At 42.3% G+C, this 26895-nt stretch overlaps 1 protein-coding gene across 1 annotated transcript in view; it reads left to right on the top strand.

The window, feature by feature from the left end:
* DPYD (dihydropyrimidine dehydrogenase) overlaps positions 1 to 26005 on the top strand; it is a 277603-nt gene extending 251598 nt beyond the window's left edge. The window contains exons 21-23 of the mRNA XM_026038025.1: positions 12597 to 12740; positions 21846 to 21986; positions 24628 to 26005. Of these exons, the coding sequence (XP_025893810.1) occupies positions 12597 to 12740; positions 21846 to 21986; positions 24628 to 24810 (468 nt within the window). The 3' untranslated portion in view covers positions 24811 to 26005. The remainder of the gene's footprint in view (positions 1 to 12596; positions 12741 to 21845; positions 21987 to 24627) is intronic.
* Positions 26006 to 26895: the final 890 nt, after the last annotated feature.

Below are 26895 nucleotides of genomic sequence, written 5' to 3'. Positions count from 1 at the left end.
ACTCTGGTGTCCACATAGTTACGTGTCCAGAGCATTTTGGCTGTGTCCTAGCCCTGCTCTGCTCTCATGGGCTAAATGCCCGTTAGCAGCTGCAGCTCGTTTTAGGTGCACTCCTGGAGCAAACATTCATGTTTCATTTCATCCAAAAAAAATGCTCTGAGAGCATTCCTCAGTGAAAACCAACGTAGGGTATGTGGGGATAATCAGGAGTTCCACTTCAAAAGCACATTCCTGGTCTGAACTGAAACACTAATGCAGAGCCACCTGGAGAGCTCCTGCAGCAGCCCTGCTCCAAGCCAGAGCTAACGGGCAAAATTGGCGAGCAAACCAAGGCACCGGGCAGCAGAGACAGAGGCGCTGGCCACTCGGAACGAAAATGTGTGCAGAGGCAAGGGAAGATGTGCTGTAAACACAAGTGCATTAGTGCAACACAGAGAAGGAGAACTGCAGAGAAGGAGAACTTACTGGGCTTTTCTGGGTGTTTTTTTTTTTTTTTTGCTTATGAGGTCTGTACCAGCAAGAATATTGTTTCACCAAAGCATGCTTACAGTAACAAACAGAAAATCACAGCATTTCCAAAACCAAACCTCAACTCAGAAAAATTGCTTCTGCACATATCTGGCTTTAATGTACCTGGAAGGACAAAAATAAACTTCTGGTGCCATTTGCACAAGCATGAGCTTCAAGCGCAGAGCAGCAGCACAAAAGCAGAGAAGTTGAATGCCAGCTAGACAGTTGAACATCAGTAAATGCTAGATAACCGAGACTGGCCTGGCATTTTGTGGGAATCTAAAACTGCAGGCAAACAAATAAGCTTGGCATTACACAGTGGGACAATTAAAACACCAGCAGGATGATGTAAGTTACCAGAGTAATAAAAAGAAAAACTGGACAGGCTAAAATACCAAGATATATGGGTAATACACTAATTAACTAAATCAAGTGAACAGAGTGTGTCAAAACTGGGGCAAATAATTTCCATTTCCATTCCACTCAACTATTTGCAAGTGTGTTAGATACATAATTAAAAGAAAATAATTACCTCAGCATCATTGATATATCATGGCCAGCATCATGACCATCAGTTGGGGGATACAGAAAGAAAGAAATACAGTTTGAGTTCAAACCTATGGCAGAATACCCGCACTACCAGTACTGCAAGAAGAACTAACAGGGCTTGCTGAGATCACTGCCATAGCTGTGTAGATGCACAACCAGCATAGCAAAAGCTGTGGCTGATCATGATTGCAATCTCATCTATCTGCTTGAAATGACCAGGGCAATAAATCTAAAATGAAATAAAATGAGATGAAATTGCATTTGACTCCTGGAGCATTGGGATAATTGCTGACCTCCCAAAGGCTATTACCTAGCCCCTAAAAGTAAAAACTGCAGGATAGAGCTACACCTGAAAATGGGTAAGTCAGTGTGAAGATTAGTAAGATTCATAAAGCATCTCACAATCCTTTGCCAAGCCTTTCAGCTCCCAACAATCTCCTGAGGTGACTGCTGAGCACAGCCGCACAAGGAATATAACCACTGTAATTCCCTGAAATCTTTGTCCATAAAAAGGAGCTGACCAAGATGTGCCACCGTGCAAGGCTAGGGCCTGTAAATGGAGGAGCCGTGATGGCACCTGCAGCGAGGCTGGTGAGGCGCCTCTGTGAGCGAGGCCTGGATCCAGCTCCAGCGGGACTTTGCAGGCACCAGCTAAATGGGGGAACACCCAGTCTGGGACACACCGGAGTTGTGTTTGTAAGGGAAAGCTTTGGATCTTAGGTTTAGAAGCAGAAGACTGTACAAATACCAAGTGAGCAGCAATTGTCAGAGAGTGTTTTATGACGTGAGGACCAGCAGCCCTGCGGTACACGACAGAGCGCTGCTGAGCCTGCGGTGACGTGTGCTGTCAGACATGCAGGAAAGGACTGAGAGCTCCATCCCCGCTGCCTCTGGAGGAGGAGAACTGAGCAAGAGTATGGGATCCACAGTGCAACAGAAACAGAGAAATCAAGGAAGTTCAAAATAAGTATTTTTAAGCACAGTCTGTGTCAGTCTGAGGTGGCAGCTGCAGAAGAACCTTTAGAGAGTGTCTGAGCATGGCTGAGGTGTTGGCTCAGAGCCACCTTCATGTTGGTCATGGAGCAGGGTGAAGCCCCTGCTGTGTCCAAGAATACAGGAACTCTGAAGGTGAGGGAGAGGGCACAGTGTGGGTCCAAGTGACGGCCCCGAGCAGCAGCTTGGTCACGCAGCTCTCAGCTGTGCTGCGACACTAGCTGTAGCCTCACAGGATTAGCAGAAACGAGGGAGCACCGAGCTGTGTCGAGTGCTGCTATTACAAGCAGGCAAGCATAGGCGTAGCAGTAGAGAGAGACACAAAACCTCGTTGCATTCCTAGTAGACTCTTGCTCTTTGAAGGTTTCACCCAGAGCAGCATCCGTCTGTGCATGCCGAGAGCCCCACGCAGGAGCAGCAGCGCCTGGCTGCTGCCTGAGGGTGCAGGGCTGCAGCTCCAGGGGCCCTTTCCGCAGCCCCGGGCACGGGAAGGTGACCCTGAGCGTTGCAAGCGAGAGCACAGTGGGTTCGTGTGCAGCTGCGGGCTGCCCAGCAGTGTCTGTGTGCCAGCCCCGCGTAGCTGCAGCCTAGTTGGCTGCAGCCCGGGCATTGCCCTGCACCCGGCCTCTGGGAAGGGTTTGCTTCCTGCGCCTGCGTCCCGGCTCGCAGAAGGGGCTTCCCAAAAGACGGTGCCAGTTCAGGAGCTGCCTTGTTCAGCCCGGGAGCGCCATCCATCAGCACTCACAGCCTCCTGGCAGAATAGGCAGACGCGCAGAGACATGGATTACCTATAATAATATAAATTATGTCGTCTGCGACCTTTATAGCAGCAGCCTTGTTGCAGACTGCATTACCTTAGAGAGGCTGTGCTAAGGAGAAAATTTTGTTTCCATTTTTGTCTGATGGTTGCAGTAGCCATAGCATTTTTTTCAGCTGTAAAGTGAATTGCTGTAAATACGTGGCATAACTTCACCTGGATTAATTATGTCAAGACGTAAAAAATCATTCTGTTCTTTACTATTTAAACAAGGGTATGGTTTTACAATACTACAGGTTTTTGAGTCCCTGTAGGACTTCTGTGATGTGTCATGCCTGGAAAGGGATGTTGCTATTTGGGTGCAGAATGTGCAAAGATGTGACTGGGTTTTTTAAAATAAGGCTAGCGAGGGGGGTGCTGCCCATCCAGTCATGTTGCTTCAGCCAGGGCTATTGTGTGCGTGCTTAATGCTAAGCCACGAGTCGCAGCTTGTAGGGTCAGGGCGGGGGCTTCGCCATAAATACGGATGATATGGTTAGTTATGCCGTACTGATCCCTGCTACCCACAAAATAGCTCGATGAGTACCCAGTGCAAAGCAATATGTAAAGGAAATGCTTTCGAATCTCAGTTGTTCGTATGCAAGGAGCACATAACCACTGAAAAAGTGGATGGCCTGTTGAAGCAATATGTGCTTGTGGTCTATATTTAATAGCAAAGAAGGAAAACTGACTGCTTATACTTGCAAGCTGCTTAACTGTGCATACAAATCAGGGAAGTCTTGTAGTAACAAGATGCTTAGAACTCATTTTGCAGCTATTATAGCAATTGAAAACAAGATAGTTCTTAAAAGTACAGAGCTGTGCCTGTGATCTATATGTCAAACGATTTGCATGTTAGATTTTTAAAAAGCAAATTCTTCCTCTGATTGACTTGAGTGAAAATCTAATCAATTCAGCGTTTTAAAATATATGACTATTGTAATGTCTCTTTCGGAATGTGACAGCCCTTGGGTTGTTAGACTGAAGATGTTTCACGGCAGCTGTTCCAGAGGCAGATGAATATGCGGCGAGGCCTGGGGAGCTTTGGAAGCCTGGCTGTGCTGCTCGCCCCTGCTGCTGCCTCAGCTTCTCTTTCACTTGCATGTCTCCTGCCTGCTTGATGGTGACAGTTCATAGCAGTTCAGTGAAGCTTTCGCTCTTGCAGTGGACGACTGGTATTTTATTAATTTGATAAGTTTGATATAATATTCATTTTTTGTGGTTTAATAATTACTTATTTCTTTCCAGATATGTAAAAAAGTATTAACTTTGAATGATCAATTTTCTTCTTCAGCATAACTTCCAATGGACAGTTCCAATTTTACAATCTAACTGTATTCACTTTTTTTTTTTTTAATGTCATGTATTATGTGACATGTATTACGGTAATTTTGTCCTGTTTTCAGAGAAACTATTGGAAAGCCCGACTCAAAACAGAACACCCAACCTCCACGTAGAAATGGACTCAATGTTTTCACTTCCCACATCTCAGCAACTAAAGCAGGATTTCTGAGGGGTATAGAGGTGGTAACGCTTACTATTAAATTCCCAAAGTATTCACAGGAGGACTGTTAGCACAACAGTGAGTTTTAGAGTATTGAGGTGATGGTAAAAATCACAGTATTGTCTAGTCGCAAGATTCTAAAAGGCATGGTCCTTGGTCTTAACCACAAGAGCTGACTAGAGCTCTTTTGTCTGTACTGAATATTTTACATTTAAATTAGAATTGAGTGAAGTAGAGGTGGAAGGATTACTGTGTAGGAGAGATAAATGAGGAAAAGCATTGTAGTTTGTGCAGAAGGGGGATAAGTACTGATATAAAAGATGGATTACAATGAATCTGAAGTGGCAGAAGGTTTACTTAGGAATTATTAGCGATAGTTTGCATTTAAGTGATCTGTTAGTGCAATAATATATGTATAGTTATGTGATCTGTAATCTACTGGAGAGTAGTGGAGTTTAATCCTAAATGCATTGGAATGATTTGCTACTTGCAGCATAGGCAAATCAGTAGTAAATCTGGAGCTGCCATGCAAAAGATAAATCACACAAAAATACAGGATATGCAAAAATCAACAGTGGTTGAAAAGGGTTTATTTTTCCTTGTAGTCCTCTACCTAGCACCTCTGAAACTTCTTTGAAGGGTCTTAAAAAAATGACAGTCATAACACTGCTGGAGTTCAATCTACCTAGGAAACGCTCACCCAGCAGAGGATGGTAAAATACAAATAGATGATTTTAGGGTTGTGTTTCTTTTTTTTTTTTTTAAGAGGATGTTTCTTGGTGAGGTAACTGAACATCTCAATTCCCATCCAGCTTGGAGAAGGCAACAGTTAAAAGTGCCTAGCAATTGCATTTCTTTTCATAAAATTGACTGCATTGATACCATGAGCACGTAGGTGCAATGTATGGATGTGCATACACTGCGCTATATATACACAGATGAACGTGTGAATACCAACCTGCTGTATTTGCACTTCTGCAAGAGTCATACCGCCAAATATTATCGGCACAAAGTTTTTCCAGCACTAGAGCTCCGCGGATGCTCTTTTCCTAAAAGCGTTTGAGCGCAGGTTCATTTGTGAGCCTGGCTGGTGTTTATTAATAGATATCGTGCCGACTTCTCTGCTGCGCTGCCATTTAGCTGGCAGAATTTCATCTGCATAAATGGCTGAAAAGTCCTTTCCTCACTTGTCCAACAAACGGGAGACAAAGTGCCTGCCAGTGTTTTTAATTTCTTTTGCATGTTCTAGTTAGAGCGAGAAGAATGCTTCACTCCGCAGTGTCATGAATATGATAATCTATGGAAATCACGGAAAGCAGGTACTTAAGTTAAGCACATACTGTACTACAGGAATCCCTGATGAATTCAAGTCTCTTCTGTTTAGAGAAGATGTTGTTGTCTAATAAGTGACAGACTGCCAGATGTTCGCGAAGTAGCACAGTAATGTGTATCAGGATCTTCCTTTCTTCACCCCAGAAGGTAACGTTTCCCTTATCATCTATGTCATCCTGGCTTTTGATTGCAAATGTGTAAGTTTGCTTCAAAGATTAACTCCTTTTTTGTTTTACTGATGAATATTTCATGATAGGAAGACTTCGATACATTTGGAGAATGCAAGTTTTTGCCTCGCGACAGTAAACGTATAGTCCTAAAATCTTTTCCTTCACTCTAAAGTTGCTAAAAACCAAACATTTGAGATGGAATATGAAGAATAATTTGTTCATGATTTTGAGCTAGTAGAGAACATTTGGGCTGTGGCAGAAAGATGATGAAAGAAGAAGTAATTGTTATTTCAAATAATGGTTTTAGCTCCACACTCAAGTATGCACCATATATCTCATGGTGAGGTCACAGCAATATGTTTTCCTAGAACACACATTAATGTTCCCTTTAGTCTCAGAATTACTGCAGGGCTGAGGGTTAGTTCACATGCTTTAAATAATCATGGTTTAAAGAGCGGATGGAACAGCTGAATAACAAAATGCAGTGGTCGGTGCACACGCAGCGCGGGGAGCAGGGGTTACAGCAAGAATGCATGTGCAGTAATTATAGATTATTGAGACAGCGCTGTTTACAAAGCAAATACAGTTCCACGGAAAAACAGCAAAATAACCAGAAGGCAGAGTCAAATTTTCTCTGAGGAATTACTGAATTCCGTCCTTTATTTGGAAAGCATTTCCTTTTCATTGAAGGCAGTGATATCAGTCGTGAGGTGGCTCTAAGAGCAGGGAGCACTGTGAGTGCAGGGGCCCAATTCCCTGCATGTTCTTGCTGGCAGCCTTGGGCCTGTCGCGGCTGGTGCTGCCCCAGGAAACCCTCCATTGAGTGGAGGTGGGTAGGGAGCCGTGTCCCACCGGCTCCCTCCTTGGCGGGAGGCTCCCAGGAGCTGCTTCCACAGGCAGGACACGGGTGACCCCCATGCCATGGGGATGCCCCTTCCTGCCATGGGCCCTCCCGTTGCAGCGGCTGCCGCTGCGGCACTGCCGGAGCAACACGGAGCAGCTGCAGCTCTCGGAGAGGGTTGAGCTCTCGCTATGTGAAAGGGTAACAATATCTCAAAGAATAAACATCAGCAGCTTCCCTTCCTTCATTGCCATACGTGTTTAGTCTTTCATTAGTTGACTGGTTTGAGATTAGTGAGGAGAACTTGTGCGATATTTTCTTTCTATATATCTATGAACATTAATATATGTTAATTTTTGCCATCTTCAGAGGAACAGATTTAGGCTTTTGACTTTACTATTTTGTTTTTTTTTTTCCGTAAGTAGCATGAACCTTCATGACTTTGTGACAAGATTTTGATGTTGTTACTAGTGCTGTTGTTTGGTACAAAGCTGAAATCAGCTCTTCAATGTAAAACATGGATTCATGAAGGGGAAATAATGGCTGACCAGCTTGGTAGCTTTCTGTGGTGAGATACCTGGCGTGGCAGGTGAGGGCAGAGCAGTGGGTGCTGTTTATGTTTAGCAAGACTCTGGACACTCGCGTTTCCGTAGCATTAGCTGTGAGCTTCCTCGTAGCCAAACTGACAACACATGCACTAGATAAGTGAACAGTGAGGTGCAGGGGCAACAGGGTGAAGCTGCCAGGCTGAAAGGGTTGTGGTGACTGTGGAGCCTCTGCCTTGGGCATCTCCGAAACGTGGCCAGAGACGGTCCTGAGCAACCTGCTCAAGACCTGCTCTCAGCGGAGTGTTTGGATCGGCTGATCTCCAGAGGCCCCCCTCCAACCACCAGTAGCTCTGGGAAGGTAGTTCACCACTGAGGTCCTTCCCAGGCATTTTGAGATTTTTTTTTTATTTTCTCCTTCTTTCTTCTGTCATTTCTTCAGAGAACACTGATGGTTAAGTAACATCAGAGAAAAACCTATTAATAAATACAAGCTATAGAGAAGGAAGTGTAAGATCAACATTGTGTTTGATTTCTAAAACCCACTAGTGATTTATACAGCAAAGTATGTGAGAAAGTGAGAAAATTATCCAGCCATTTACATAACCACAGAGTATGTGGGCCTTTGTTTAATGCATCAGTACTACATCCAGCCCATACTGTTTCATTAGAGCAATTTTAACTCTCCTTTAGCAATTCAGCGTGTCAGACTTTGTATTTTTCAAGTGCAGATGTTTCTGCTGCAGACAGTAGAACAAGACAAGAAAAAGAATGAAGACTGAAAAAAACTTTTGTGAACTTTTTTGAAAACTTTCCAGGTATGTGAGGGACGAGACGGTGTGGCACTTAAAATTGTTCACAAGTTGAAAGTGCGTGAGGGGAATTTACAGAATGAATGTTCATACTTCCGTGTAGAGGCAATAGTCAAATATAAAAGAAATTGTATAACAGTATTGCATTTGACATGAAAAATTCTGCAGCTATGGGGGAACAGCATTTTTAAACCTTGTTGCCTCATAAATAAATGATATTTACCCCAAATTCCACATGCCAGTGATTCTCGTAATTACTTATATAAGTTCTTAGTTTAGTTTATGAGAGTTACTCCCTGAAAAATCTCATTTATGAAAATGACTGTTTTCTGGTGTTCTTTTTTGTCCTTCATCTCATTAGCAAATACCAGCAGGATGTACTTCAGATGCGCTCCAGCGCTGTGGGTACAGTAGTGCTGTGTGTACTTATTTTTGGTTTATGATGATACCTACCTGTCCCAGATGAAATCTGGGTCTTATAACAGTAGACAGCGTGCAGCCCTGTAGCAGGAGATAGCCCAAATAAACAACCCTTCGCCGTGGCATGGAGACGTACACCTTGACTTGCCTGGAATAAGGCAGCAGACCAGTGCAGAAATCAGACATAAAGTCTTAGTCTTCTGTTCACTAGTCTGAGCCTGATCCACCTCCATTCCAATTAAGGGCTACTTGCTAATGCTCCGATAACGATTAGAGCTCTGTAAAATGAGAGATACCCTCTACTTCTTGCCATTAGGAAACAAGCACCTTTTTTAGTTGATAATACGCTCAATTACCTTTAGATTGATCCATGAATAAATTATAATCAAAACAGACTTATTCACCTTAAAGCTTTTCTGGCTTAAGGTTTCATTGTTGATTCATTATGTTGTCAGTTCTCTATTGGCAGGATAATGCTTTTTTATATCTGGATTGAGACAGTTTTAGTGGAAGATACTGTTATCTTTAAATGAGTAGGATTTAGCTTTTCTGGTGAGAACAAATTCATCAATGATGAATCCCTGGAGAAACTACTGAAACAAAAAATCACAATGTTATTGGAGCTTTGTACAGTTCGTCAGTTAAAAGGCAGCTTTTGGAAGTCGTTAGCAAGAAAGGTTTTTTGTTTTGTTTTTCTTTCTTTCCTTCTGTAAAATACTCCAGGACAATGTTTCAGGCTTCTAGCTTTGGGATAATGCAGTTATAAACAATGAAATAAAACCAGTTGGTGGTTTTTTTTTTTTTTTTTTTTTTTTTTGTGTGTGTGTGTCTGTGTGTGTTTATATATGCAATAGAAACACATTTGGTTATGGCTATATAGAGACAAATATATGCAAATTATGGAACTATAGACTGATGTGTATATGAGCAAACCTTAGCTAATTACTCCGCTTGTTGCAGTCTCTAAACAAGCTATGCTGCACATATTTATTCCAGTGCTTTATAATATTGTGTGCCACTTCACATATTATGTACCTTTGACTCCAAAATGCTTGAAACTGCCACTCGGAGCAATAAAGAGTTTCATCGACCTTCTGTGTATCTGTGCATTACTTGTAAGGGAGCCTTCAATAATGTCCTTCCTGAGATCCTGAGGCTACATTTTTGTGTATTATTTATTGGTATAGAAAGATTGCTGTTTTTCAGTGTTGGATAAAATTTGGCTTGGCTGCTTGTGAGTGACCAGACTCCAAACACAAAATAATCAAGTCATTTATAAAGGCACACAGGCAGTTTCCAACCAGTCAATGGAAGCTACGTCCCCAAGACTAGAATAAGATACAGGCGCTTAGTTAATGATTTTTCATTTCATTTAATCAAATTCTTGATGGAAATACAAGATTGGGCAGTAAAACCTCAGGTTGGATTTTAGTTTTCTAGATTAATCATCACTTCATTTATTTTGAAAAAATCATTTAACCACATTCATGTAATTACAGAACATCTAATGTAATTTCTTTACAGCACCAATGACAGCACATGCTTTTCAAAATGTCTGCTATACATTCCAGTTAGCAGCTGTAATAGTTGTAAAAACGTGAGTACTTTGAGATCATACCTTAGAAAAAAAGTTAGAAAATGAATGAATTGCCATAGTAAAGCACTCTTCATCTATACCTAAAAATGGTTGCCTTTTCCCCAAACTTCTCCTCAGATCACCTGCTTTATTTCAATGTGGTTGTGAAATTAGGAGGTTGTGCAAACATTACAAATATACAAAAGCAGCTGATTTATTCTGCAAAGATTTGACTACTCTTCCCAAAGATGATCCTGTCTAATGAGTGAAGCCATAAACAGGTGTCTCTTCTCTGTGCCACGTCAGTTGACTCCTCAGCAAAATTAACTTTGCTGCCTACTCGGCAAGGCCGCGAGCGAGATGCTGCCTGGAGAGGGAAGGGCCCTCGGTGCTGTGGCCTCAGCTCTGCTTCCCTGGCGTGCCGGGCGCTGCTGGCTCCGGTGCCGCGGTCCCGCAGGCGCCGCAGCCCCTGTTTGCTGGCCGCACCAGCCTGTTTCTAGCTGCCGCAGCCCGGCAGGCCCCACGAGTAGCTTCTCTGGCACTTGTATTGCTGGCTTGTAGGTAAGAGCCTCCTAAAATGCTCTGCAGAACCCATTCCCTTTGTGGGCGCTTCCTAGGCTGTTGCCCCGAGTGAAATTAGGCAGGTGATTCCTCTTGCTCATTTTCCTGTTGCTTTGCTTTGGTGGGTAAGGCTACTATTTTACTCTTGCTTGCAATTATTTTTAAAAGGTTAGTGTAAGGTAAGACGTGCTGGAACTTTTTCTCATGACAAACAGAAATCTCATCTACACAGAAAGAAAAGATTATTTATTTCTAATGATAACCCTTGAAGTTATGATACATATTTTGCAGTCCACTACTGCCTTCTTTTAACATGTGAATGTTATTTGTGGTGCAATAGAGGAGCCAAACCTTCCTTATCGTTTATGAATTCTGTCAAGTTCATATTCATGACTTACAGAGTTGACATTTGTAGAGAAACCATTGGATCTAACATTAAGGAACAAAGTTCCCATAAAACAGACAAACCAGTTTCCCTTTGGTAGGTTCCAAACCCAGGCTACCTCTAGGTGTGGGAAGGAAGGGATCTGCAGGACCTCCTGATCCTGTCCGTGTGTTTCTCTGGATGGAGGCTTTGCCACAGACCATGGCTCGTGCTAGGCCTCTGCAGCAGAGCTCCTGCTTTGGAAACCACCCAGAGCCTCCAAGTCTTGTTTTGACTTGAAATTAAAATGTGTTGAGGACAGAGACCAAGTCTCAGAAGCTGGGAAGCGTTTCAAGGGCCTCAGCCTTTGGCTATGTGCTCAGAGTGCCAAAAGCCAGGCAGCCAAGAAAGCTGTTATTTGTCATATTAAGATGCCGAGGTCCCAGAGCTGGGTGTGGTGATTGGCAGAGCTCATTGAAGTATTTTCCTCCTAAGGATTATCAGAAGAACAAGGTAACTGGTTCTGAATTTACTTTATTAAAAAAAAAAGTGTTAAATTTTTAAATAATTCTGAGTTTGAAATTCGCATTGAAATTCCCTCTTTAAAAAATTGATAACCACAGCAGTACTCTGTCTTGTTGGCTATGCCCTTTGAAGTTGTTTTATTAGCGTGAACTAACACTAGCAACTGCTGAGGCTACATATCCCCTGTTACTACCTGGGAGTTTCTGCAGGACTGGAGCAGCTTCTGAACAGGGTTGTAGTTAGGTGGATAAAATACTTCTGCAGCGCAGGGAACTACTTGCAGGAGAGGAGGGACATAGTCTGCTGAACAAGCAAAAACCCATGTTTTTAAGCGTGTTTCATTCGCCTGTGTCTGAGCTCATGGCAGGCTACTGTATCTCCCTAGCTCTTTGTATGTTTATGACAGTTTATGAAATCTGAGCTAGCACTTTCAGTGTTCCTGGATGAGACATGAGCTTTGTATTTAATTAAATCCTCTAGTACTTAATCAGGCCTAAGGGTAAAATGTCACAGAAAAATCTGTAACTGAGATATGGAGGTAAATTATGAAAACAAATTGCATTTCTTTTCATTTGGCATTTGTTAGCCTTACTTTGACAGACCCAATAGCCCACTTTCATCATCACAAAATACGTGTTTCTGTGCTTTAAAAGTACGTAGACATATCCAAATATCCCTAAAAGTAGTCTCAGATATTAGTATAACCTCTCCAAGTAAGTTGATAGTTTTATGACACCTTTCCACATACTTAAGGAATGAAGTTACACATTTGAATTATTTAACATAATACATTTTTATTTATAAGCAAGTGTGCACTGGAGAAATAGAAGCCTGTTGGATGCTGACCTGCAATTCAGCTATTTTCCTGCTATGGTGTATTAGTATTTTAATATTCAGTATTTATTGTCAAGTAAGATTCTGAATTTCATATCTGTTTTTTATTCACTCCCTCACTCTAGAACAGTCCCACTGATTTTGATTTCAGCTTCCCGTGTAGGAAACCAGTCACAACTTAGGATCCTGCCCTTAGGATCTGGCTCGTTCTCTTTGCCTTGCCTGCCCATTAAGCATAATCATGCTTCCTGTTTTTTATTTCAGAAGCTACCGAGTTTTGGGCCTTACCTGGAACAACGTAAAAAGATAATAGCCGAGAACAAGCTGAAGCTGAAGGAACAGAGCATAGCTGTTTCGCTTCCCGAGAAGAAGCATTTCATTCCAAAGAAGCCCATTCCAGCAATCAAGGTAATAAAATATATGCTTATGTATAAGAGGTGATCAGCCGTTGACATGCACAGTCATTTCTAGCAGTTTGAGTTGGTTATTACTGCTTTTAAGCTTGTAAGAGGGCATCAAAGACAACTATTTATGCAGACTTCCCAGCTCTTAACCAAAATCGATGAGGAATGATCTGCAATGCATGTGTATAGGTTTTCCCTTAATGCCCTTTTCAAACTCAAGATGTTCAGGCAATGGAATGCTAATTGTAGAACAAGGCAGGAATAATGCCTTGAAGAGCGAAGGAAAACTGTTAATATTTTCCTTCAGTTTTACAGGATGAGCTCAGCTCTGCATGTTACTTTTTGATAATTTGTGATGTGCTAAATACCTGCATTTCTCATGCAGGATCAATGGGGAAAAAAAAAGCTGGGCTGTTCAATACCTATGAAAACTAAGCTTTTGGTTTTCAAACTCGACTTTTAAAGGTGGAAAATGCTTGCTTAAGTAATTGATCCACTGCCACAATGAGTAAATGTCAAGGTGAAAGTAAAACTTAGGACCCAATCGCAGATAGGTAACTTCCACCATATGATCAGGCCTTTGCGAATCCTTGCAAAAATAAGGCCAAAGACAAAGTATAAGTACATTGATCAATCCGTGGCTCAAAATAGCACATATTGTTCCAGAGAGAATATTGCAGAATTTACCAGCACATGTAGCATTGCCAGGTAGTTGATACAATACCGAAAAGATCAAAGACGATCTTTGAGTCATCGTCTTCTCTAAGTTGAAGAATTTGCCACTTCCTTAGACCTCCCTTCCTTTTTGGGGCCTGATTATTTTGGTTTATGCTGTGCTATACTGTGCGTGCTGAGGTTCCCTTCTCTATGTATATGAAAGGATCCGAAGAACAGCAATATATATATACTTTTTCTCTTTGCCAATGATGAACATTTTCAAAGACTGCTTGACCTCAAAGGTTTTATGGCTCTATTCTCTTTGCAGGGAGAGTATTGATGTTGGGCATAAGAGAAAGGAAAAGCAACAGCCAATAACTGCATTTTCAATGAGATAGCTTGCTTCTAAAAACAACAGAAAAACCAAAAAACTAATACCATCCAAAAGCAAATAAACAGAATGAAGGAAAAGTTTAGCAAGAGCGAAAGACAGACATAAAGACTTGAAAAAAAGAAACATAAATAAAAAGTTAAGGTCAATAATTTATCATGCCCAGCTCCAAGTACAAAAGCAAAAAGAGAACTCAATAGTAGGAGATTGGCTAAAAAGAAGAAAAGAGAACCTACTTCAGGGAAGACCAAAAAAACCCCTTTTGTTTAGAAAGACATTGAATGCTTTTATGTGGTGTCTGTGAGGAGCTTCTCAGGAATCACATTAGCCTTAATTTAAACAAGATGGAAAATACTGAAACAATTAGGCGAAGGTAGGAAGCGCTAAGGTGGATTCATGACATGCGAACAAAGTTTTTAATTAATAGATCCATCTGTAAGATGTTGTTGAGAAAATCTGCCAGGAACAGCCAGCATATTCTTTACAGAAGCTGAATGAAGCTTAATGAGAGCGGGTGGCTCTGGTACCCTTCCCTGACCACAGACTTGCCACAAGGACAGTCCAGTGAGCTTGTTGAGTGATTTTAGCTGTAACTATCCCAGAACTGGTCTCACTTAAGAATTATCAGCTCCCATGTCTGCAAAGCTCTCCAGCTTGTAGAGACAAACTGGTGGGTCACCTCTCCTTCCCCACTGTAGCCCCCAGTGAGGCTGGCTACACAGCATCTGCTTGGACTGTCTGTGAAACCTGGTGTTTGCATGGGTTAAGGCTCTAGATCCTTTCACCTCTCACAGCTACTCCCCACCCTACCTGCAGTTTCCTGGAAAAAGGGAGACATAGGTACTCTAGAAAGCTGCCTGGACCTCAGAGCTGAGTGTCCTCACCAGCAATGCCCTTGGTTTGGCTGGTTGCTTGAAAATTCCTGATGCCTGCCTGGAACTCCCTCATTTGCCTGATCTGCTGTTGGATTGCTGATATGTAAATGCCAACATTTGTTTAAAATCTAGCTGCTGCCAGAATGCCTTATTTTATGGACATAAAACTCCCTGTGATTAGCCAGAATCTAATTTATTTTTTGGATAGCTTTTCCCTTGGCTTTTCTCTTTATTTTCTCTTTTTTTTTTCAATATTAATTGAAACGACATACTTTGATATTCAGCAGAGTTGTTTCTTTTTGCACTTTTCTGTAATATCAGAATTCCTGCAGTGCTCAGATACATGCCCTGGATCTTTTCGTTTTAGTTGCATTTCTGCACAGTTGCAATACATGTCTTTGCCTACCTCAGGTTATCTCCTTATTACTTTAATTTTCTTTCTTTATATCTTTTCTGTTTTTTTTTCCTAATAATTTAGTTCTTTGTTCTTGAGGGCCTATACCATAATATTGTATTCTCATTTATCTGTTTTTTGTTGTTCTTGTTTTTCTCCACAAGTCTTGCTGCATAGATTGCCCAATTCAACAAGTTTAAGCTACTTGAAACTTTCTGACATAGCTTTGCTTATCAGCGTAGCTAAGACATGCTGTGTTGTCCCAGATCTGTTGGAAAAATATCTGTAGTGTCTCTCAAGGTTGCAGTCCTCCTGTGTGAACTGGTTTCCCTCATGACTGACAATATGTCTTCATGGGCTTTTGCACATGTGTGTGAGTCCGTTTTACCAGTGCTGGAAGTAGCTGGTTGGAGGCCATCGAGTCATGTTTACTGCAGAGTTGAGTGCGATCTATTAAGCTTGTACTAAAGGAGAGGTGAGGTAGCACGTTGTGCCCGAGCCGTGCACCGTTTGGATCAGTCCTGGCCTGCGTCACGGTGGTTGCACATGCGAGTAGATTGCCTGCCTACAAAAGATGATATAGTTGTGTTCTTCATCATGAACTTGCTTATATCAGGTGGAACTATGTATCTAGGCCTTCTTTTTCCTCTAGAATAATCCTGCAGCCGTGATTTGTGGGACTCTGCTTCTCCAAGTATTGGCTCCAACATGAATCACTGCAATAGCAATAGTCTGTAATGATCCCTTCCCTAGCACAGTACTTCAGAAAGGATTCTCATTAGATATGACAGTTTAAGCAAGGCTGAGCTAATCTTTAGATGTGTGGAGACATCCTAGACTCAACCCTTCTTTTCCTTCTGCCTCCTGTTTGCCTGTGGATAGCTTAAAGGGGCTGTGTAATGAATGGTATTGAGCTAGTAGCCCGAAATAGAGGAAGGAGGACACGGTGTATGTACAAGTTCTCCAGAGTTTTCTTCAATTTAGTTTAAACTAAAACCAGTGTCAACTTCAAAGGCCTCTGTTTCAGACCTTTACCTGACACACAGGTAAACACAATATGAAGCAATTTCACATACAAACTAGAAAACTGAGCCCTTTCCTCTGTTAATAGTTTGCCTTTTCAGATCATCATATTCCAGCTTTTTATTTCCTTTTATTTCTGTTTAGTCACCTTGCTCAGCCAATATCCACTCCCACTTCATGGCTGCTTAATTTCTTGTGAAAGGCTGTGTCAGAGGCCCTTTGGGAAAGGTAAAATTTACCAATTGGTTCTTCTGTATTTATTGCCTCACAGTGTATGTAAAGAATTGTAATAGATCCGAGAAGCACAGTTTTCCTTTACAAAAGCCATATTGAGTTATGTAATAAAGGTTCATTTGAGTTGTTTTGTAAGTCTGTCGTTAATTAGTACCACAACTGTTTTACTTGATTTACTGAAAAAAAAGGCTTGGAGGTCTCTCAATCTCAGAGCACATTTAGTAACTTCTTTAACTGTTAGCAAGTGTTTGTAATCTTTCAATATAATAATATTTGTTTTAATGAAATGACATACTTTCGTTAGCTACTTTATATTAAATTCACTCTGACCGACTCTCTTGTCTTGGTGGCTTACTCCTCTTAATCTATTTTTCCCAACTTTTCTCTTTTGTTTTCCTTGCCTTTGGTAATACCTCACCTTTATTACTAAAAAACTGAGCATGTGGAAGGCAGGTAGGTCTCTCAAGGCGACAAAAGATGGGTACAGACAAGCCATGTAGTTTCTTTGCAGCACTTCATCTGCTTTCAGTGCTCTCTGTATCCTCTGTAAGGACATTCTTGCGGAGACCCTTGCTCTTTCAGAACCTATTGAATTTTGAGAGCTGCAGCAACATCTCCTCGATAATAAAGAACTCCTAGAGCACTTGGGACCACGTGCAGAGCTTTTCTAGATGATTTATTGCAGCTGGAGGAGGAGCCCACCCCGGGGACAGGCTGCTGCTCAGGGGAGGCAGAGCTCGATGCCTCTGGCTCCACCGATGGTCCTCACAGGCAGCTGCTGACAGTGTCACTTGACAGTGTCACCATCGTGTAACGTGCCTAGCGTTTCATGGGGACTCAAGTGCACACTAAAAGCACAGGCATACATGTTCCCTTTGAATTTCCTGTATGAGACCCTTGTTCACAACTCGCTAGAGAGAGACTTGTGCTGACCCTCACAGAATGGAGTTTGCATGAACATGGAGACTTGTGGCTCCCAAAGCCACTGAGGAATTACACCTGGACTGACACTTGTATTCTTATCTTATAGGTTTACTCACATGACAACTAATGAAAAGCTAATCGCTGTAAAATGCTTGATATATTAGCATTAAAAATGCAACTGTAGTAATAAAAGTAGCATGTAAAAATAAGGACATCCTGCTGAACAGATCTGTTCCTTGTGTGTACTCAAATCCACATCTGCTTAGCTTAGTGACAGAATGAATTTTTTTCTGTACTCATTAGTAACATAAAACTAATGGATTCTGCTCTCGTTCTCACCATAGCAACAGAATTCCCTGCCAGGGCCGGCTGCAGGACTAAATTCCTTTCCTAGTGTGTTCGGTGTGGTTTTGCTGAGAAGAGTGGGACAGCACAGCGGGAACCTACAGGAGCGCTCCAAGTCATTGAGATTGCAAAGGTGTAACCCAGGACAAAATTTAACTTTCAGATTTTCTTTATTGCTGCTGATAATGCACAAGGCAGAAAGAACACAGCTTGACTTTCACAACCTGACTTCTGTCGGCGGGTCTGACAGTTGGCCAAAAAAATCATTATACAGTAAACAGTGCAAATTTGATCTGGAGGCCGTTGAGATGCACTAAGTGTAGAATCCCAGAGTGCCATTTTAGACAGTCACTTTCTAGAGTAAAACTGCACTTTCAGCTGCGAAAGCTGATTATTTCTTGCTGCACTGTTTATTTTGTTCCAAACATTTATGATTTGATGGAAGCAAGAAGCTCTGAGATAGTTTAAGAAGCTGTAAAAAGAGTGCACCTGCAAAACATTGTAAGTACTGTTACTTTTGTAGGCAATAAAGTCTTGAAACTTCACAGATGAATAAAGATATAGTTCTTGCCTGAGAGAAACAGGTGATTAAAAGACAGCTCATCCAGGGGTGTAAATGGGCTGTAAGTCAATGACACAGTCTTTTGCAATCACTTCCAAGCCTGTAAAATGCCATCATCCTCCTTATCGGGGATCCTAGGCCCCACAAAGTGTGCTTTGTGATCTGGAAGAAGCAAGACTTAGTTATAAATTCAACACTGTCACGTGCAGTGCTTTTGTTATTCCCTTTGTAGGTTTTATGGCTGGAAAAAATCCATTTTGATCATGTTCTAAGCAACGATTTCAATACCTTTCCTCAGCTTACCTGGTGCTATGCTAAAATATGGTCTGTCTCTCTTACCACTTATCTGGAAGACTATTAACCACCTCACTTGTTTCATATTAAAAAAAAATCTAATTTAAAGCTTTAATTTTATTCCTGGCTGGCTTATAGCCATGTGTTCTTGAGCCAACATTGTCATCTAGCTTAAATAGCTCTTTTCCCTCCCTAATGTATATAAAAAGAGACATCATATCTGCTCTGCCTTCGTCTTTCCACGCTAAACATCCTGGTAGGCTTTTTGTGTGTCCTCTTGGAAGGAAGCAAGACCCTCCATCCACTGATTACCTGAGCAGCTCTTCAACTACCTTTGTTTTTTATTTTAACATCCAACACCTTCTTAAAGAACACAGATGGGAATCCAGCACCTCCCTAGAAAAATTGTGCCAGGTTAGTTCCCTCAGCTGTCTAAATGTCTGCCTGCTTTCCAGTTGTGGGTTTTATATCTTAAGCTCCCAGCCGTGCATTTTGCGATGCCTTTGTTAGAATAAGAAGCTCTTCACTATTAGGAATCTCCCCGTGTAGATACCTTTAAATCATGAGCAGACAGTGAAAAGCTACTTCACTCTATATTGCACAGATTTTCTGTCTTTTGTTCAAAAGAAGGATAGACAGTCCAGTGTTGTGGGCACCACTTGCATGTATGATGTACATTGGAAGATTTGGGGGCTGTATCTACAAGAGTGCGGCTTTTAGGATACTGTATATTGCTGGCGGCAGTAGACTACACAAAGATACGCCTCTATATTTTGAAATCTGTATCAGGTTTCATTCAGGCTGACAACCCTACAGGAAGCTTGCAACAAACTTGAGCAGAATTCTACAGTTACAATTTTAAAATTCTGGTGCAGAACACAATAGAAACCCGAAAACAATTGCATCGCTGAGCCTGCTGAGCAACCGAGTAAATCGTGAACGTTCCTGAGTACCATGCAGAAATGAAAATACAGGTGTGGGCAGTTCTCTTAAGGGATTAGTTTTGATTGAGTTATGTAGCTCATCAGTGGAAGCAGAGTAAAGGGCTGTATACTCAAGCCTAGCCCTTTGCAAAAGCAAAGTAAAAAGTATTAGCTTAAACACTTTCATGGTGGTTAATTGACCTTTAATAGTGGTTTAAGCAAACAGATTTTTGCTTCAAATTTGCAATGAATTTAGACTGTGCACATAGGTCTGGTGATGAGCGCTAAGTCGTTAAGCCATGATGTCTTGCTCACTTGCAGTTATCCATCCACACGCACCGAGTCTCTCTCTGGTTCTATTTTCATATTGCCTTTAGCAATGAGCTGTTACCTGGTTTATCCAGAAAAATCATTAATGCCAAAGACACATTGCTAAGAAGGTCTAGATTTAGCTCTTGGACAGATGCCACCAAGGTGTTTCATACGTAAGCAACTCAGGGCTTTGGCACAGGCCAATGTCTGATTATTCAGAATTTCCATGGCCGTCTTCCTGGATTTGAGATGTGACTGAATTTCATACCTCAGCTGTCATTAAAAGTAACACCCTTTTCCCATAGATCCTGGATCCAGTGAGCTACAATTTTGCCTCATTGCATAAAGATACTCTTGTGATATAAATGATCAAGGCCTCAAAGTTAAAACTTCTCTGAAATGAAAAGGAGCAATTTGTTCAAGAAGCAGAACTTTTGCTTAAGTTTTCGGTGTCCTCGGGAAGAGATGCCATTGCCCATTTTTGCATTAATTTGTGTAGCAGAGCTTTCATTTTGAGATAACATTAATAAAGTCCTACTGGCTTTTTTTCTTCGAAGCAGCATAAGAAGAATCATTGATGATCAATGTGTTTCAACGTAAAACTGCCTAAAATAACATATGTAATGAAAATTTAAGTTACTGTAATCCAGTTCTTCAATTTTTCTAAATGGGAATGGAAACAGTATAGAGCATTGTATGTGATTATAAATTATACAGGTTAAATGTAGTGTACTACAGGCTCAAAGTGTTTGCTAACCATTTCAGAACACTTTTTGACTGATCAAGTATTGCTTGTTCAAAAAATATTGAGAAACAGAATATGAAAACAAATTCTTATCATGTTTCTTGGTCATGCAAGACCAAAGGTAAACACTTTGAAGCTTATAATTCTAGACAGGTTTGTCTATGTCGCATATTTGGCTTGATCCTGAGAGTTTTTCAATTGACTTGGATCAAGTACCATAATGAAAATCATAATGACTTCTTGGTTTATTACGGTATGTGATTTTTTGAAGCCAGTTCTGCTCTCCTGTAACTCAGTGAAATTTCTGTAACGTTTAACAATTATTCCTGACTTCGCAGTGAAAGTAAAATGTCTTGTTGCATCCTGTAACCCACACTTACTGACCACAATTATTTTTTTCTAACAATATAGAACCCCATATTTAAAATCTAGCTTGTTTTTCAACGTAGGGATCGTTGCTGAAGCCCATTCAGTAACATCAGAAAACATCCAGTCAACCAGTAGCACTGCCATTAAGTGGGTCTGTTAACAGGCAGCAGTGGGTGTCGGCGGCCCCTTAGACCTGTGCTGTACCCGGGTGCTGTTCTGCCCGTGTGGTCTGAACGGCCGGGATTGTCCCGTCCCTACCTCATAGTAGGTATCGCTAAATCTCGACCTCTAGCTCAACCCAGAGCAGTCGAGCTGCCACTGAACTAGGCCCTGCTCTTTACATCCAGCAGAGCTGCCTTGAGGTCTGCTGTAGCCCAAGAGCTGCTTGCGGAGATGAGGTCTGCCCCTTGCGGCCTGTGCCCGTCCTCTGCCCTGCCACGATCAGAAGCCTGATCACACCAACCTCCGCTTGGGCATCTGCGACGTTCACAGAACTGCATCAAGAGTCGCAGGATCAGAGCCACATGTTATTCCTGTGCAAGATTTCCAATAAACACATGATCATTTGCTCATATTTCTAAAGAAATAACAGCAACTATTGTTCTCTTTGTCAGTTTATTTGATTATGCCCCTTTCTTTTCTTCTTGTGACTTCTTAAGTCTGTGCTATTAAAAAATAACCGGGATGATGAGATGATTGCTTTTGTGATGTGTTTGCGTCTCTCCTCTTTTCCATTTTGCTTCTTGAAGCTTTACAAGACAATGGTAAAAACATAGATGGATTAAAGTAGCACCTTCAAAATCAGGTGCTAAATGTGTAACTTATTAGTGTACACCTAAGTATTTTAACTGCTTCCTGCATTTGAAATGTTCCTGTATGGAGCATTCTTTGCATTTTACGGCATATGTTAAGCTTGAAAACTTTAACATTTATAACAAAAATTCTGAACATCATCAGGATGATAGCTAACTCGTGCTTATTAAAATACTAGAGTGTTCTCTTACGCAGCTACAGAAACAATTTTGGTATCTCCTGAATGAGTCAATAATTTTTTTTCCTAGGATGTAATTGGAAAAGCACTGCAGTATATTGGAGCATATGGCGAGCTCAGCAACACAGAGCAAGTGGTGGCTGTGATTGACGAGGAAACGTGTATCAACTGTGGCAAATGTTACATGACCTGTAATGACGCCGGCTACCAGGTAAGAGCACAGCTGTAACGAGCAGGAAGGCACCATGAGTTTGCTTTCTGCTGCTGGGTGGAAGGAATCCACCTTCTGTTAGTGAGCAGCTGGTGGAAGCAGATGTCGCAAGCCCGGCACTGCGACCCCAGCGAGCTCCCAGCCTGGGCCGCGAGGTGCCGGCGCCGGCTGTACGGCGGTAGCGACACCAGCAGCAAGGCCGAGTGTGGCGGCCCCCAGCTCAGCTCAGCACTCCCCTCGAGGCTGCTCTCTCCATAACTGCACGTGAGAACGGGGTTTTTTAAGAGGAGGAAAGTGAAGGAGAGACATTTCAGTTGGCAGAGCCTTAGGTTCCGTGGAGATCTTCAAGTACCTGAAGGAGAATGGGAAGACGGGAGGTGGTTTCATTGCCAGATGCCTTTGGGAAACTGAGCTGCTCTTCTATCAACCTAACTGATCTTGAACCAAGGCAGGTAGTGGGCAGATGTTTTCTCATTTGGATCCTGGCCGGGGTATCAATCCTTACTCCCAGATCCCTGCCACATTTTAGAGCAGTAGGTGAAATTTACAGAAATCATTGTGACCGCAAGATAGAGAATGGTGAGCCCGGAAAATTAGTTCTTTCTGCAGCACATATTGACATCAATGGGAATGTATTGGCCTTTCTGCATAGCCCCCTTGTCAGGCCTGCTGGAGCCAATGGACAGGTCAGCGGTAAGAAGGGTCTCAATCCTGGGCACGCACAAGAGGACACATTTTTACAGAAAACCAAGATAGGATCTATCATAGTCCAGACTATTCAGTCTGTTCAATCCAGCAGGCATGAAGCAGTGATGTCCACAAGATTTTACTCATGCACCCCATCATATGAACAGATTGTCAAAAACAAATATTTTAATTGGGTAGCAAGTTTCCTCTGAAAACTGTGACCTTCTGTTTATCCTTAATTCAGTCTGTTCAATAGTAAGTCTGATGATTTTAACTACATACAGTAAAAGAAGATGTCTTACCATTTAAAATCAACCCCTGCAATTACAGCAAGCATTTCAGAGCAAAGGTAGACACTTTTTTTTTTTCCAGTGATAAGAGACAATTAATGCTGCATCTAAACCAGATTAGAGTATAATCTTTTAACTGTCTAAATTTGTTCTTGACACTGCAGTCTCTACTGCTTTTCCCTCCATCAGATTTCCCAGTGAAGGGAAGGATGGAGCTTTTGGAGAGTGAAAGACTGTGTTCTTGTTCAGTGCAACTTACTTTTCCGTAACTGAAAATAATAACATACTTGGCACCGAAAGACCCAGAGCTTAACATCCCAAGGGAGTTTCTCAACAGGAAAAATGCTTTTCCTGTCTACTTAATTGCAAAGAAACCAAAAGTCATGCTTCTCTTCCACTTCAAAAAAAATCACCTGCTATATGCCAAGCTGGGTTTCCGAAATGACCACACTGCTGTGCAGGGCTGACACCTGGTAGGGCCAGGGCAGACAAGCTTCCTTGGTTTCAAGTTATTGCTGTAGTCCTGATTTCCTCTGGCTCTGAATCCTCTTTCAAGCTGCATGTTGCTGTTAGGGGCAGAGGACCGAGTGTTTGAGCCCTTCTCAAACACTCACAAACCGCAGCTTGCTCTGCTGTCCTCGAGCTAAACTGTACCTTGCAGCCTGGGGACACTGAGCACCTACCTGGTGCTCTTGCTGGCTGCTAAAGCAGCTCAGGGGCTTCCTGCCAGGGAAAACCCCAGTGTCTCCCTCCTGCCCTGGGGCAGCCCTGCAGGAGCACCTAGGAAAGCCCTTTCCTGCCTGCTCCACCAGCTGCTCACAGCAGTGAGGGAGGTTTGCAAAGACACTGCTTGTTTGCACATAAGTGAGAGCTCAGCTTTAAGGCCTGAGCTTTCCTTCCTAAAGCTCTTAACTTTTTTTTTTTTTTTTTAGTATTTTTGCTTCTCTAGGTTTGTGTCTTAGTGAAGATTTTGCGGTTGTGCGATGATGCTTTTGTTTTTGCATTTAATTGGCATTGCCGTTAGAGCAGGCGCAGATTTCCTTGCGACAGCAATAGTTATTTCACACTGAAATACACTCAGCACACTAATTGGTAGTGAGGCTTCGCTGCGTGGAAACATGAGAAATAAAGCGAGCACTGCCTGCCCAAAACCCAGAGCTCCCTTTCGAAGATTTGCAAAGAAAAATAATCACAAGAGGCACAGCATGCTGCATTTGTCACTACTTCTTATTACATAATTGGATTGTTTATGATGTGCTGAAAGTACAAGTCAAAAGAAGTCAGGGTAGTGTTTGCAGCCTGCACGGTGCTGAATCCATGCGCGAGAGTGCTGATCACTCCTCCAAACCAACAACCCTGCTGAGCTGCAACACCATGAAGGATAGATAACCCTCTGGGATTTTCAACATCATGGGCCAAACTCAGCTGCCTGTAACCAGCCCTGGTGGCAGTGAGCGCTCACCGAGATACAATCTGGCAAATATTTCCGATTTGGCCAGGCTGGGGCTGCAGGCTTGTGTTGCTTTCCTGGCAGCAGCGGTTGCTGGAGCTGCAGCGGGGCCGCGCACGCGGCCGCTGCCGGCGCTGGGGCAGGGGCTGCGCGGGCGCGACGGCGACGGCTCCGTGCGCGGCAGCACTAACGCAAGGCGCCTCTCTGCTCGCAGGCCATTGCCCTGGACCCCGCGACGCACGTGCCGGCGGTGGGCGCCGCGTGCACGGGCTGCACGCTCTGCCTCAGCGTGTGCCCCGTGCCCGCCTGCATCCGCATGGTGGCCCGGACGAGCCCCTACGAGCCCAAGCGGGGGCTGCCCCTGGCGCGGCGCCCCGCCGACGTGACCACCGGCTAGGGGGAACCCTGCAGCGCTGCTGCCCTCGAGCCGCTTGCCAACCAACGCGTGAAAAGCTGCGCTTAGACAGAAATGCAATATCGATGGCCGTTGCAAAGAACGCAGGGTTTTTCCCAATTATTATTTTGATGACAATTACGTTTTTTAATTAGAGGCAGTAATTAGTCACTCATAGCCATCAGTTGTCCATTATTTGAAATACAACGTTTTCCTTACAATTCATGCCACAATTTCCAAATTCCTCTATAGTCTCTTTAATCTTTATGTAATTTTTCTGCTGTAAATATAATTAAGAAAGCATTTTTAATGAACTACAAATCAATGTAAAAGCTAACTGTTTTCAGGGAGGTATTTGGTAATTAAACATTGCATTTAGTTTTAAAACAGTTTCTTAGAAGATGTAATTAAGTACATAACAGTCAAACAAAGGAATGTTTTTCTGTGGGAAGAAATGAAAGGGAGTTTAAAACAGGATTTAAGAACTGGATTAATCGCTTTCAACTACTACAGCATATAGTAGTATGTATTTTTATAATCCTTTCTAATTCTTCCTCACACTAGACACTTTATAGAATAAATTTACAATCTGCTAAGGCATGCTGGACTCTTCAGATGTGTACGGTGTGTTGCTTGCTTGCTTGTTACTTTTTGCCACAGTGAACAGTTTTATCCATTGAAAAGTGTTTAAAGCAGATTATTAGGAAGTCCAGGTTGGATTTCAGGATTCTGAACTGTGAGACCCATTTTTGCTTCAAAGTTCATCCTCTAAATAACTTTTAACTGTGTCCAAAATGTTCCAAAATGTGCGTGTTATAGGTCAGAGATCTGATTACTTGTAAATGGAATATCTACCCTACAAATTACATTTACCTAAAACATATGTCTAGGGAAAACAGGCAAACTGATTTCCCCCAATGCCAGTTCTTCATGCTTAATGCTTATGTATGGTTATAGTAAATTCACAAGCAGAAAGAAATATAGATTTGTGTGCATTGCTAAACAAAATCTCAGTGTTAATGCATTTTTCATGTGCAGTAGGCTCTTTCTAACATGAATACATTGCAATCGGCTTTACTCCACTTAAAACATAGACCCTTTAGTTTCATAATAACAATAAATGATGTATCCATTCATTTTTTTAATACCCTATATTGTGGTCAGCAAATCTTTGATTGAACTAAACCATGCCTTTCTTTTCTTGGATTATGAGCTGTGCATCAAATTACAAATAAATGTTAAAAGCAACTTGGTTTGTGTTTTCATTTGCTAAAGAGGTTTTTCTTGCTTGTCAGGTGGTCTTTCCTGAACTCTATAATTTATTCCAGGATTCATTAATGGGTTAATTCACGTGTATGCTCTTCTATTACAGAATGGTTGAGGTTGGAAGGGACCTCTAAAGAGCCTCTAGTCCAACCCCTCTGCTCCAGCAGGGACACCTAGAGCACGTGGCACAAGGTCACATTAATGGCCTAGAGTGTAGAATGCAACGTGCTTTTTGCCCTCTCAGGCATCTCTTGGGCTTTCTTTGATGTCCTTTCCATGTGCACACGTGTGCTTTGCCTCCCCAGCATGTCATTCAGTGTCCGTGTTCACTAACATGGTGTTGCAGACATTTTTGGGGCTCATGTGATAAGACATCTCAGCAGGCTCAAGAACAGTGTCTCCAATAACAGCCTCCTCTTCATACTTGATTTTTTCCCTGCATCATTGTGGATTTTTCACACTCAAGTAGTTACAGGTAGATAATCATGTTGCTTAGAAGATATTTACCTGCAGCACAGTAAGAGCAGACTTTTCTGGGAGTGTTAGAGATGAAGTCCTGCAATTCTGTGCATGCCCATTTTGAATTCCTTCCAAGGAGCTGGTTGACAAACAGCAAGCCCTTGAGAGGGCAGGATGAGATACCAAATTCTGGTCTTCTGCAGGCAGCATTTTATGGTCTTAGGTAGCAAATACAAGATGTAGCACACAGTAGAGCACTGCTCTGGCACGTGTGAGGCTGAACCTGCTGCCTCTGGAGAGCTTTCGTATGACTATAGTAACCTCACAACTAGAAAGACGGGTTGTGGTGCTGTCAGTCCTCAT

Source organism: Nothoprocta perdicaria, unplaced genomic scaffold (genome assembly GCF_003342845.1).
Source record: "Nothoprocta perdicaria isolate Ctin4 unplaced genomic scaffold, notPer1 scaffold_20, whole genome shotgun sequence".
Classification (NCBI taxonomy): Eukaryota; Metazoa; Chordata; class Aves; order Tinamiformes; family Tinamidae; genus Nothoprocta; species Nothoprocta perdicaria.
The sequence above is the reverse complement of the archived record's forward strand: the minus strand, read 5'-3'. Positions and strand labels throughout refer to the sequence as shown.